At 42.8% G+C, this 14461-nt stretch overlaps 1 protein-coding gene across 4 annotated transcripts in view; it reads left to right on the top strand.

Moving 5' to 3' along the window:
• Cfap70 (cilia and flagella associated protein 70) overlaps positions 1-14461 on the top strand; it is a 58075-nt gene that overhangs the window by 17875 nt on the left and 25739 nt on the right. For 3 of the 4 annotated variants that reach the window (NM_029698.1, NM_001163639.1, XM_006519684.1), the window contains exons 9-15: positions 2367-2466; positions 4861-4995; positions 8861-9028; positions 9170-9250; positions 9926-10017; positions 13255-13315; positions 13571-13765. In NM_029698.1, the coding sequence (NP_083974.1) occupies positions 2367-2466; positions 4861-4995; positions 8861-9028; positions 9170-9250; positions 9926-10017; positions 13255-13315; positions 13571-13765 (832 nt within the window). The remainder of the gene's footprint in view (positions 1-2366; positions 2467-4860; positions 4996-8860; positions 9029-9169; positions 9251-9925; positions 10018-13254; positions 13316-13570; positions 13766-14461) is intronic. The other variant, NM_001163638.1, reaches the window with a different exon arrangement.

Here is a 14461-nt window from a genome sequence, read left to right as displayed (position 1 = left end):
TGCTGCTGCTCTCAGCTGAAGTCTGTCCTTCTGCTGGAGTCCTGTTGCTGTGGCCGCAGGTTTGGGGGTGGGAATGGCTCTGTGTGTTTTAGTGGCTTTGGATCCTTAGCCTGTTGTTCTCAGAAGGGTTCATAGTTCTTCTTGCCTCCTTCCCAAACTTTTGTGAGGTAGGGAAACTGGGCAGAGGTAGAATTGTGTAGCTGACTGTCTTCTCAGAACACAAAGCTCTGGTAGTTTCCCTTAGAGAGCAAGCCTTTCTCACGAAAGACACTCCAAACTGTGGACACCTTTAGTCCCCACTGGGGATGCAGAGGTAGAACTCAAGTCTGTGAGTCTGAGGCCAGCCTGGACTACAGGGTTCCAGGTCAGCCAGGGCTGCATAGTGAGACCCTGCCTCAAACAAACCAACCCCAGTGAGCATTGCAAGCCGTTTACTTTCCACCCCTCCTTGAAGCAGGAGGTGTTTCTCCCGCATGGCTCCTGCATTTAGAACAGGTATCACTTATATCTGGGTGCCCTGGAATTTTTTAAGTCTTAGTCTCAAATAATTTGTAAAATTTGCAGTTGATGTTTGTTTGTTTGTTTGTTTGTTTTCCTGGTACTGTACTTGCCTTTGCTACCAGTAAAGTGGATCTCAGCTCTGATCCACCTCTCCAAATTTCAGGTCACAATTTTCCCTTTACCTCAATTCTCTCATGGAGCTAAGGGGAAAAAGTTCAATTTTCAATTTGACCAGCTTTTTTCTTGCTGTAAGTACAGCAAAGACACTTTATAGCTGTGTCTGAGCTGGAAGTCCACTCAACCACAGTAAAAATAAACATGTTTGCCAACTTTGGGATAATTCACTCGACATTTATTTATTTATTTATGATAGATTTATTTATTTATTTATTTATTATCTATAAGTACACTGTAGCTGTTTTCAGACACACCAGAAGAGGGCATTATATCTCCATTTCAGATGGTTGTGAGCCACCGTGTGGTTGCTGGGAACTGATCACAGGTCCCCTGGAAGAGCAGTTAGTGCTTTTAACCACTGAGCCATCTCTCTAGCGCCATAGACACGACATTTATAGTTCAAAGAATTCAAACATTTTTATATCACTTACTTAATGCTAAAATGATAAAATACTCACCCAGAGCATCTTCAGGAAGAAAAAAGGTTGATTTGTGCATCATGGTGGGAAGTTAGGAGCTGAGACGCTGATGGTGCCAGGGAGCAGAGGCAGATGAAGGCTTATTCAGTTAGAGACCTCAGCTCTCCAAGTGCCACCAACCACATTCAGTCAGTGTGGGTCTCCCTTGTGCAGTTAAACCTGTCTAGAAACATCCTAGGGAATATATCCAGAGTTGGTAAAGTCCTGCCAACTTGACGAGATTAACCATTTCAATTTTCAGTGTGTTAGCTTATTTAGACGGAGTCTCCCTGTGTAGATGAGGCTAGGTTGACCTCAGCTCTCCGGCTTCTGTCTAGCAGTGTTAAGATTAAAGGCATGCACCACCTCCTCAAACCTCCCCAGTGGATTGTTTGGTTTTGAAACAGTGTCTTTCTGTATCCCAGACTGGCCTGGAACTCGCTGTGTAGCCCTCAAACTTGTCCTCTTGCATTAGCCTCTCATTTAAAAAAATAATGTTTATAAAGCTATAAACCTAAGAAGGTTTTTAAAAAATGAACTCCCTGGGCTGGAGAGGAGACTCAGCTCTTATGACAAGCACTGTCTCTGCTTCCAGGGGACACTTGCTCAGTTCTGCCACCCACATCAGACAGCTTGCGACTGCCAGGAGTTCCAGATCTAGGTCATCCAATGCCACCCGCAGGCACTGCACTGACATACACATAACCCACACAGAGACATGCACATGATTCAAAATAATAATTAAAAAAAAATCAGTAACGTAGCCAGGCATGGTGGTGGACATCTATAATTCAGGGTCTCAGGAACTTGAAATAGAAGGGTTCTAAGTTTGAAACCAAGCTGGGCTATACTAGTGAACTGTCTCACAAGCAAACATAAAGCCATCTGCCTAATAAGACAGATATTCACTGCCTTTGTTCTTGTCTCTGTCTCTCTTTCTCTCTCACTTGCACACATGTGCTTGTGCACACATGCATGCACGCGCGCGCGCGCACACACACACACACACACACACACACACCAACGACATGTATTCCATTACTTTTTAGGCAATAGATTTTATTTTTAGTACTTACTTTGAACTGAACCCAGGACTAGACAAGCACCCACTTGACCAACTGAGCCATGTCCCCAGATCATTTTACTCATAATTTCCTAAAACAGAAGAGCATTCCTTCTAAGCTCTGCTGTTTGCATTTGCTGACAGTGCTGATAGTTTTTAATTTGCAGTTTTCAGAAGCGAATTGCTGATTGCCGACTCTGGCCTGTGGAGATCACAAGAGTGCCTTTGGTCGTTATGCCAAAAGCCAAACCAGGAAAACTTGAGAAGGTAAACATGTGGCTCCCTAAAATAAAATGGGTGTGGTGGCTTCTGCCTGCGGTTCCCAGCACTGGGAGACCGAGACAAGGATCATTTTCGATCCAGAGTTGGAGAGAAGCCTAGACAACAGAGAGAGCCTTCCCCTCAAGTTTTTAAAATTAGAAGTGACCTATCAAATCAAGTCTGTGTCTCTGTGTCTCTGTGTCTAATCCAATCTTAGGTGGCTGTTTCCCCTCATGCGACCCATTTGTGGTTCTTTGTCTAGGACTGTCTTAGTGTGTGTACTTATAGCTCCTTTCCCAGGGAAATCAGGATGATTGGCCACTGAAGTTCCCTGTGGCTCACAAATACTTGTTCAAGCCTTATTTTCAGATATTTCCTTGACCCTGTATTACATCTTACCATAGGTAACATAAGAAATACTCATTTTTATCTAGGTCAAAATGAGTGATACAGCTCAATCTAGTTAACCTAGACTTACCTACCAAAGACTGCTTGTTAAGTAATAGGATTCATAGATAAACCACAATCTTGGAAAGACAGGATTTCTGTGAGCCTGGAACATGTGCTGTATCATTTTTCCTGTCTCTGTCTCATCCTTACTCCATGTGTGTAAATTCCGTGAGGGTAGGGGTCACTCAGTAGTCTGCTTTTATAGTCTGCACAAACCCAGCATGACACACAACTCCTAGCAGGCCCTTATCAAACATCTAAGTTATTTAATTTGGTTTTGAAAAGGCATTTTTTTTCTATAACAAAAATGTTGCCACCATAACAAACAAAAGGCACTGCTGGTCAGGGTGGAAACTCATCGGTCCCCTGTGGAAATCAGCTCGCATGTCATAGCTGCACCACTTCTGAGTATTTGCCCAAGAGTCCAAGTCAACACAGCCCAGAGATGCTGGCCCATCGGGTTATTACTGCACAGTTCACATCAGCAAAGCATTCATCCACAGAGGAACGGCTTTAAAGATGTGGGATTCTCCTTTGGTACCATGATCATTTTAAATGGCAGTCTACTGAATGACCCTCGTGGAATTTATACACAAGGAGGAATAAAGAGACTTATACAGGAAAAAATGATACAGGCTCATGAAATCCTGTCTTTCCCTGCTCTTTAACTCAGAGCTTCCCACTTGGGCTAGACTGGCTAGCTGGCCTGCTCTGGGATCTCCTGCCCCAGCCTACCCAACACCAGTGTCGGGATTCCAGTGGGTTGCTCCCCATGATCAGCATTTATGGGTGTGCTGGGGTCCAGATTTCTGTCCTCATACATGTGGGGGAACCACTGTGTCCCCTGAGCCATCCTCCAAAGAGTTTTTTTAAATTAATTTATTTATTATATGCAAGTACACTGTAGCTGTCTTCAAATACACCAGAAGAGGGCATCGATCTCATTACAGATGGTTGTGAGCCAACATGTGGTTTCTGGGATTTGAACTTAGGGCCACCAGAAGAGCAGTCAATGCTCTTAACCGCCGAGCCATCTCTCCAGCCCCCCAAAGAGTTTTTAAATAAGGAAGCCCTACTCTAAAACAGAATAGTTATATCAGCGTGTAACTATTTCCTTCTTTTATTACAATATATAGTGGTTAACATTCTTTAGATATCAAAGCCATGAAATGTTATGATGGAAACAAAGGATGTTTTTCATCTCAAATCGAACAGTTATTACAGTAGGCAAATTTAAAGAGATTACTTTTAAGCTTGGAATTTTTGTTTTCTCTAAAATTTGATTTTCCATTAACATATTTTATGGCAAAATGACATTAGAATGTGTTTGTTGGCAAGCACTTCATCTTTGCAGTGAAAGTTTGCATGGAATTGGGTCTTGCAAATACAAGGCAGCCTTGTTTGTGGTCCTTAGTCGGTGGCAGGAGTTGCTGACTAAGGAAAGTGCTCTTTGGAACCTGGATACAAAAAGAGACCCTTTCTCAGCAAAGCATGACCTATCAGCTAAGAAAATATGCCAAAACATGCTGGTCAGAAGCCATAATAAAGCTCTGGAAGGTTCAGAACTCTGAAATACAGTCTGAGCCAGGACATTTGATTATCTTAAATTCTGTTATCTTTGTTTACAAAATTTTACTTTTCTCCTAAGAAGTGATCTGCTGAAATGGACTTTTTGGTTGAGTATTTATAATATCAATTCAGTTGAATATATGTTGACTTGGCTACAGCCTTTACCTCATTAACCCTGCTAATATGTGTGACCTCGGTGGTTGTTAAACTCACTCTAGAAATAACACCAGGTCCTAAAGTGTCTGTCACTGAGCAAAGGTACACAGCTACTTGCTTAACAGAGCTTGTTTCTAGAACAAATCTAAGATCTCCGAGTCTGCACTCTACACCATACGCCCCTCTGCTCTGTAGCCGTAACAACTCTTGCTCATATTCCCTTAGATCGATGATGAAAACCAGCTTTCCTTTCATGGTGTGGCTTACATCAACATGGTCCCACTCCTGTATCCAGGAGTGAAGAAGATAAGAGGGGCTTTTCATGTGTACCCCTACCTGGATGGGACAGTCTTCGAAAAGGTAAGAAGTTGCATAATCTTAATTTATTGTCATATGTGTATTTGATTGCATCTTTACCACTCAGGTCTTTGCAGTGACATCTAGAAGCACTTAGTATACGGCATTCCCCACTGTGTACTGTAAACAGAGGTTTCTCTCATTAAGGCTGAGAGAAGCAGTTGTCTTTGGGTTATAGACATACATGTTCAGACGTCATTTCAGTTCTATGTCAATTTAGCTCCTTTATGACTTTCCCAGGCATTGATTGCTAACTGCGTTTTTTAATATAGACAGGGTTTCTTGTATGTAGCTCAGGCTGTTCTTGAACTTGCAAGTTTTCTGCCTCTGCCTCCCAAGTGCTTGGGATTATAGGTCATGCTCATGTTTTGTTTTGGCTTTGTATTTTGTTTGTTTTTGGTTTTTTTGGAGACAGAGTCCCACTGTGCCACCCTGGCTGTCCCAGAACTTGATCAAACTGGTCTCAAACTTAGAGATCCATCTGCCTCCAAACTTCTGGGATTAAAGGTGTACATCACCAGGGTACACCATGGTAATGTGATGATGATGGTGATGAGTGCTCTGTTTGCCTATACACCTACATGCCAGAAGAGGGCATCAGATACCTTTACAGATAGTCATGAACCACCATGTGGTTGCTGGGAATTGAAGTCGGGACCTCTGGAAGAGCAGTTAACTCTTAAGTTCTTAACTGCTGAACCATGTCACCAGACCCTATCTTATTATTTTTACTTGTGTTGGCAAGAAGCTCAAAGGGTGGAGGTACTGTCAGGCAGGCCTGACAGCCTCAGTTTGATCCCCAGATCCCACAAGATAACAGGGAAGCACTTCTCTTAAGAATTGTCTGCTCACTTCCATAATAGACACACACATGCACACTTAATACAATTAATTTACTTGTCTTTTTATTACTTAAATCAATCCTTAAATTTAAATATATTTGACCATATTTTTTTCCTCCCCTCAAGTCCTTCCAGATCCTCTCCCTGTCCCCTGCCTACCTAACTTTAAGTTCTTTCCCAAAGACAAAACAATACAGCAAAAGCCAGAAACAACAAGGAAACAAAATAAAACAACATCCAAACAGAAAAACAAAACAAGCCCACCAAACTGTAACTAAATAAAAGCACACAAGAAACGGTGAAGTCCATTATAGTTGGCCAAGTAGTCCTGGACATGAGACTTGAGCTGGAGTGGCTGGCATATGACAGCTCAGTTGTTAACCCTCACTATAGTGGCCAGGTGTTCACTCACTCACTCACTCACTCACTCACTCACTCACTCATTCACTCATTCATTCACTCGTTTAAAAAATATGACAAGATAAAATATAATAAGATAAAACAAAAGCTATCACATCCAAGTTTGAAGGATAAATCAACAGAAGGAAAAAAGCCCGAGTGAAGAAGGCACAGGAATGAGTCTCATTTGATCACACACTTAGGAGTCCCATAAAAACACTAACTGTCATTATGCATATATGTGTGTGTTTATCTATATATGTATCTGCTTGTATGCATGCACTGAGACATGCTGTAGACCCATGCAGGCCCTGTGCATGCTGCCTCAGTCTCTGTGAGCTCATATGAGCTTTACTCAAGTTGCTTTTGAGGGCCTGGTTTTCTTGGCGTGTCCATCACCTCTGGCTCTTACATATAATATACTCTTTCTGCCTCCTCTTCTGCCAGGTTCCCTGAGCCCCGAGGAGAGGGATTTGATGGAGATATCTCATTTAGGGCTGAGCATCCCAAGGTCTCTCACTCTCTGTGTAATGGCTGACTGAGGGTCTCTGCATTTGTTCTCATCTTCTGCAGAAGGAACTTCTTTTTTTTTTTTTAATTTATTTTTTTTTATTAGGTATTTTCCTCATTTACATTTCCAATGCTATCCCAAAAGTCCCCCATACTCACCCCCCCCCATCCCCTACCCTCCCACTCCCCCTTTTTGGCCCTGGCATTCCCCTGTACTGGGGCATATAAAGTTTGTAAGTTCAAAGGGCCTCTCTTTCCAGTGATGGCCGACTAGGCCATCTTTTGATACATATGTAGCTAGAGACAAGAGCTCCGGGGTACTGGTTAGTTCATAATGTTGTTCCACCTATAGGGTTGCAGTTCCCCTTAGCTCCTTGGGTAATTTCTCTAGCTCCTCCATTGGGGGCCGTGTGACCCATCCACTAGCTGACTGTGAGCATCCACTTCTGTGTTTGCTAGGCCCCGGGATAGTCTCACAAGAGACAGCTATATCTGGGTCCTTTCAGCAAAATCTTGCTAGTGTATGCAATGGTGTCAGCGTTTGGAAGCTGATTATGGGATGGATCCCTGGATATGGCAATCACTAGATGGTCCATCCTTTCGTCACAGCTCCAAACTGTGTCTCTGTAACTCCTTCCATGGGTGTTTTGTTCCCATTTCTAGGAAGGGGCAAAGTGTCCACACTTTGGTCTTCGTTCTTCTTGAGTTTCATGAGTTTAACAAATTCTATCTTATATCTTGTGCATCCAAAGTTTCTGGGCTAATATCCACTTATCAGTGAGTACATATTGTGGCAAGATGGCTCAGTGGGTAAGAGCACCCGACTGCTCTTCCGAAGGTCCGGAGTTCAAATCCCAGCAACCACATGGTGGCTCACAACCATCCGTAACGAGATCTGACTCCCTCTTCTGGAGTGTCTGAAGACAGCTACAGTGTACTTACATATAATAAATAAATAAATCTAAAAAAAAAAAAAAGAATGGGAGAGAGATTTAAAAAAAAAAAAACAGAAGGAACTTCTCTGATGATGGCTGTGCAAGGCACTGATCCACGAGGAGAGCAGAGTGTCCTTAGAGCCACTTTATCACTATGCTTTTAGGGGTTTCACCTTTCTGTTTTTAGATCAGTATTATTTGTTTTTACTCTAGGTCCTGGGCTATCTAGTCTCTGGTTCTTGGTCACCCAAGCAGTGTCAGGTATAGGTTTTATCTCAGGGAGTGAGTGACCTTACGTCCAATCAGTTATTGGTTGGTTACTCTCACAAGCTCTGTGTCAACATTGCCTTAGTATATCTTGCAGGCATTACACCATTGTAGATCAAAGGGGTTTAAGTTATTTTAATGATAAATTCCTATAAGTCTGATAGTTATGTATTTATGTATGTATATATGTATGTATGTATGTATGGTTATTTTTTAGATAGGGTTACTCTGTGTAACTTTGGCTAGCCTGGAACTCTCTCTGTAGACCAGGCTGGCCTTGAACTCAGAGATCCACCTGCCTCTGCCTTCCAAGTGCTGGGAATAAAGGTGTGCGCCACCACTGACCGGTTGATTTCTATTTTTAAAGAAGAGTCTGCTACTCACTTGGTATGCAAATGAATGGTGGATCTTCCATAACTTTATTATCAAAAAATAACTGTCCTTGCAATGATTGCATACTGCATTTTTATTGTTAAGTTTTGCAGGGGATTGCTTTCCCAGAAAACATGACAAAAATCAGCTGTGATTTGAACTATGCACACCAAGGTTTTATCACTCCCTTTAAGCTTACCTTATTCTTCCAGTTATATTTAATAGTAGCACTTAGACAAGTATTGTTTCTTGTATATAAATGAGCTATTTTACTTGAGGTAATTCAGGATTATGTTTCAGAGAGGAAATCTTCCTGATGCCTACAGTTGTGCTAGCAGAATCAAGTGTGGCTGCCACATTACATACAGGCAGGCCGCTCATTTCTAGTGGTGACTCTATGTGCTCTTTAAGGGAGGGGCCCAGCGAGGGTCGTCAGGGCTCTGTGCTGGCTGATGAAAGGATCTGAGAAGCTGTCCCCCTGCGGGGCAGGCCCCTTACCTATAACTCAGTCATTGTTCGCTTGCTTTGCTTGCTTCTTTTCAGACCAAGTGCTTGTTCAGCTTATTCAGGGACACTGGGCACCATTTGGTCCAAAATAATAAAGCAGGGGGACTTAACTCTCCACTGTCCAAACCTCTCTCCAAGAATCTGAAAGAAGAGAAACCAGGGAAAGACAAGGACACAGAAGGACGGCCTCGGCTTGGAGAGCTGGTAGGCTGGAGACCGTATGTACAGACGTTTGCACTCATTTCCTCATCTGGGACATTGTAGTGATGTATTTCGTGTCTTATTGTCCCCACTACTATGAAGGCCATGAAACAGTCCACACTCTGATGTTTCTTTTTGTTTCAGCAAGCGCCTAGTATAAAATCACAGAGCTCAGACACCCCTTTGGAAAGTGAAGCCCCCCTGAGCCACAACCTTGAAGGACAGGTAAGTACCTTCATCATTTCAGAAACTAAACTCTCCCAGACTCTCACTGAGTAGCACAGCTTCCTTGGAAAATGCTAGAGGTGAGACTTGAGTTACCACAAGTGCTTGCTTATGCGTAATCTACGACCTTGGGCAAGCTTGTTCACTGAGACCTCAAAGGGAGTTTGCACTAGACAGTGGTTAGGCTCCTTCCAGAATTAAACTGGTTTAATTTTGTTTTGTTTTTCTGTGCAGAGGAAAGAGGAAAGAGTGACATGCATTTAAAATAGCTCCAATAGAAGTATGAATGAGTTTACCAGGCATGGTGGTGTGCCCTGAGGAGGCAAGAGGATCTCTGTGAGTTCAAGGCCTGGTTCACACAGAGAGTGCCAGGCCAAGCAAGGCTACATAATAAAACCTTGTCTCAAAAAAGAAAATAAGTAAAAAATTTTTAAAAAGTATGTTCAATGGGAGTCAGTAGAGTAGAAATTTCCAAGAACAGCCATGAAAACGCTTTCTTCAATGAGCTAACCACTATTGCTACATTCCTTTCAAATTATTGTCCCATGTAAAATATTTGAACCACAGTTTCATACACATACTTTTACTCAGTGTATTGTAAGTAATATCTGATGTTACTAAAAATATGTCATTGCTGCCTTTTTATGAGATTAACTAGTAATCATGTCTTTGCAGCAATACATAGAAGCGGGAACATACATTGTCCTGGAGATCCAGCTGGAAAAAGCCCTGGTTCCAAAGCGGATGCCAGAGGAACTGGCCAGAAGGTGCAGGGCGCTTATTCTCCTGTTTGGTACAGTTTAGAAATGAAGAAGAGGCCACTCATTTTTTCCCCATAATGTAATTTTCCCTGTCCTAAGCAACAGTGTTGTTGTCTCTGTTACAGATGGAGTTCACTCCGCTATTGTTTCTTCATTGGGAATATCATTACATTTTTTTGACATGAGCAAGAAAGTATAAAACAGGCAAATTCCCACTGTCTGGAAGTATTTTCACACCGTGCTGTCTGTCTGGGAGTTGCTTTAAGGCCATAGATGACACGTTCATGCGCATGCATCACATATCCACACATGGAGATGACACGCTTATACACACGCATCACATATCCACACATGAAGTTCTTGAAAACTGTGTTTACTGCACTATCACTTTGTTTATATGTTACTATTTCAGCAGCAATTTAAATTTGTTGGTATATAATGTTCCAAAGTGTTCTCATATCTTTTTTTAAAATCTCTGTATTTATTTATTTTCTTAGTAGGCCTTGCTAAAGGTTTGTCTTTTTTTTGTTTGTTTGTTTTTAATTTTGTTTGTCTGTTTATTTGTTTGGGTTTTCAAGATAAGGGTTGTGTGTGTGTGTGTGTGTGTGTGTGTGTGTGTGTGTGTGTGCCTGGCTGTCCTGAAACTCACTCTATAGACCAAACTGGCTTCAAACTCATAGAGATACACCTCTCCTGCCTCCTGAGTCCTGGGATTAAAGGTGTGCACCACCACTGCCCAGCAATTTCATTTTATGAGTATTTTGCCTGTATGCATGTGTGTGTGTGTGTGTGTGTGTGTTTGCATTGTAAACTAATATATGTACATGTGTGTATGGGCATACTCATTCATGTGTGTGCTGTGTGTTTGTGCTGTACATGTCTGTATGCACATGTGTGTGTATGTGTACTTACTCATGTACATGTGTGGAGGCCAGAGGGCAGCCTTCTTCAATCACTCTCACCTTATTTTTTTTTTTAAGTTTTAATTGTTATTGTGGTGGTGGTAGTGTGTGTACACTCCATGTTGCATGTGTGATCAGATTACAACTCCGTAGAGTTGGCATCCTCGTTCCCCCTTTACATAGGCCTAGGGATGGAACTTAGGTTTCAAGTTTGCACTGCAAATGCCTTTATCCCCGAGTCATCTCCATGACTCACCTTAGTGTTTTTGAGATGGATTTTTTTTCACTCAACATGGAACTTCACATTTTAACTAAACTGCTCCCATGCCCACCCCTCCGCCCACAGGTGAGTCACGTCCTGACACCTGGCTTTTGTATGGTGGTGCTTCTGCATATGAGATGGGATTCAAACTCGGGTCTTCTGGCTTGCACAGTAAACGCTCTTCGCCATTGAACCGTGTCCCCAGCTCATTAATTGAGCACTATAATATGGTTACATTAGAATGAAGGTCAGCCCATAAGATCCCTCTGCTCTGAAACTACCAGTGGAACTTCATCACACCCTGAGTAAGGTCCTTACGAAGGCCCACAGTGGCCTGCACTTCAGTGTCCGCTTTGCCCTCCACCCTTCAGTCCAACCATACTAAGATCTTTGCTTTTCCTCACATGTAAAACTCATTTTTTGTTATTCTTGTTTGTTTTGCTTTTTTTTGGTAGAACATAATTTTAGAATACTCAACTGTTAACATTCAACAAACAGAATAATTTTTCTATGATATATTTCATTGTTATGTCTCCCTTTTCATTTCTGATTTTATTAATTTGGATAGTTTGTTTTGTTTTTGAGACAGAGTCTCACTATGTAGGCCAGGCTGGCCTTGAACTCACAGAGATCGACCTGTCTGTGCCTCCTGAGTGCTGGGATTAAAGGCATTTGCCAAATACTAAGCTCGCATCTGCAGCAAGCTTTACGCTAGCTGCTGCTTTGCCTGAAATAGCCCTCTCTTGGACATCACGTGACTTCCCCTTCTCTTCCCTTGGGCCTTTGCCCAGATACCCTCAGTGAAGCCTTCCCCGGTGAGGCCTGAGCTCCAACACAGCTCTGCCTCCCCACATCATTTCCTCGGGCACATGCTACTACCATATTTACGTTAATAGTTTTCTTTCCCTACCAGAATGTAAACCCCATGAAGGCAAGAGTCTTGTGTTGTTTATTTAGCTCCATTCCCAGGCCTAGAAAAGCTCTCGATAGACAGTAGGAACTCACTGTATATTTTGAAAAAATTAATAATATTATTTTCAGAGAGGATGGTAGGAGGCTAACAAAGTTAGAAGGCGATTCTTAGCTACACATCATTCCAAGTCTGTAACATCTTTACTATTGTCTATTAAGATAAATAAGATTAGAGTTACTAATCATTAACAGTCCTATACAATTATTTAGGTCCTATCAAAGGAAAGTTAAACTTGCCCAATTGAGGATCTCAAGGCTGTAGAGTACTTTTGGATAGGAATCTGAATCTAAGGGACGGGAGCTGCTGGACTCATCCCTTGGAGACAGAAGAAGGGTTCTTTCTTCTGTTTTCTTCTGCTTTGTCTGTTTTTTGAGACGAGGGCTGGAGAAGCCCAGACTGACTCAAACTTGCCATATAGATGAAGCTAACCTTAAACTCCTGGTTCTCCTGCTTCCATCTTCCAAGTGCAGGGTCACAGTGCACAGCACCATGCCTGGTCCTCCTTGTAGATTCATTTAAGATTCCCTAGAAAGAAAAGGTAAGGATCTTGGCACGTGTTGCTTCATAGAGAAAAGCTATAGAGAGATGAGGCTGGAGAGATGGCTAAATGACTAAGAGCACTGGCTGCTCTTCCAGAGGTCCTGAGTTCAATTCCCAGCAACCACATGATGGCTCACAACCATCTGTAATGGGATCTGATTCCCTCAGCTAATGTGTACTCATATAAATAAAAATAAATAAATCTTAAAAACAAAACAAACAAAAACAAAACCATGTTTCATCCTAGGTGGAAAGGAAGCTTCATTTTCCAAGTCTGTGGACTTCAGAAACACACAGAGGGATACCCATTATTTTCTAACCATTAGTCCAGAACCAATACTTTAAAAAAAAAAAAGTGTGAGCATAAAACCAGTCCCAAATCAGTACCGTCTCATATACTGTCCTAGGGTTCAGATCTAGGGTTTTATGTGAGAAAACTCAAATCCTCCAATGCAGTAGGGAGATAGACCTCAGATCTCCCCCACACAGACTCTGGGGAGATAGGAAAGAACACAGGCCTGCAGATAATCGAGCTTTTGTTGTGTTTGTTCCTTTTCCTGATACAGGGTCAAGGAAATGATACCCCCGAGGCCACCTCTCACTCGCCGGACAGGGGGCGCTCAGAAGGCAGGTGTTAATGCCAGGGCGAAACTGTGGGTAACAATGCATTTGAAGGCAACACAAGCTCTTCAGTGTGGCTTCCTGAGGTGCAGCCAAGTGTGTGTGTGTGTGTGTGTGTGTGTGTGTGTGTGTGCATCTGTGATCAATGAATCCTGTGCAGTGTGTAGCCTGGTTTAGTGGAAAAGGACAGCTTAGTGCTAACCTGGTTGGGGACTTTTAGTCCACGATCTGTTCACTGCTGGTCCTTGGTTGTTTTCTCAGGCTGTGAGTGACTACCACACGCAGATCAAGAGCATTTCTAGAGCCATACTCAATGAATACTACCGCATGTTTGGGAAGCAAGGGCCTAAACTGGAGAGTGACATAGACAACGAGACCATGGAGGAGCGGAAGTGTCAGCTCAACTATGAGCTCAATTGCTCTGGAAAGTACTTTGCTTTCAAAGAACAGCTCAAGGTAAAGCATGCATTTCTTTAAGTTTTCTATCAGCCAGTGGAACACCCCTCCCCTCGACACACACACACACACACACACACACACACGGTGAAGCATGCATTTCTTTAAGTTTTCTATCAGCCAGTGGAACACCCCCCCCGACACACACAAGGTGAAGCATGCATTTCTTTAAGTTTTCTATCAGCCAGTGGAACACCTCTCCCCCCCCCAACACACACACACACACACACTCATACACACAAACAGACACACAGACACACACAAGGTGAAGCATGCATTTCTTTAAGTATTCTATCAGCCAGTGGAACACCCCCCCGACACACACACACACACACACACACACACGGTGAAGCATGCATTTCTTTAAGTTTTCTATCAGCCAGTGGAACACCCCTCCCCCCCCGACACACACACACACACACACACACACTCACACACACATACACACACACACACGGTGAAGCATGCATTTCTTTAAGTATTCTATCAGCCAGTGGAACACCCCCCCCGACACACACACACACACACACACACACACACACACACACACACACACACGGTGAAGCATGCATTTCTTTAAGTATTCTATCAGCCAGTGGAACACCCCTCCTCCCGACACACACATACACACACACACACTCACACACAGACACACACACAGACACACAGACACACACACAGACACACACACACACA

This window comes from Mus musculus, chromosome 14 (assembly GCF_000001635.26).
Source record: "Mus musculus strain C57BL/6J chromosome 14, GRCm38.p6 C57BL/6J".
Taxonomy (NCBI): domain Eukaryota; kingdom Metazoa; phylum Chordata; class Mammalia; order Rodentia; family Muridae; genus Mus; species Mus musculus.
Note: the sequence above shows the minus strand (reverse complement) of the source record. Positions and strands in the feature narration are given on the sequence as shown.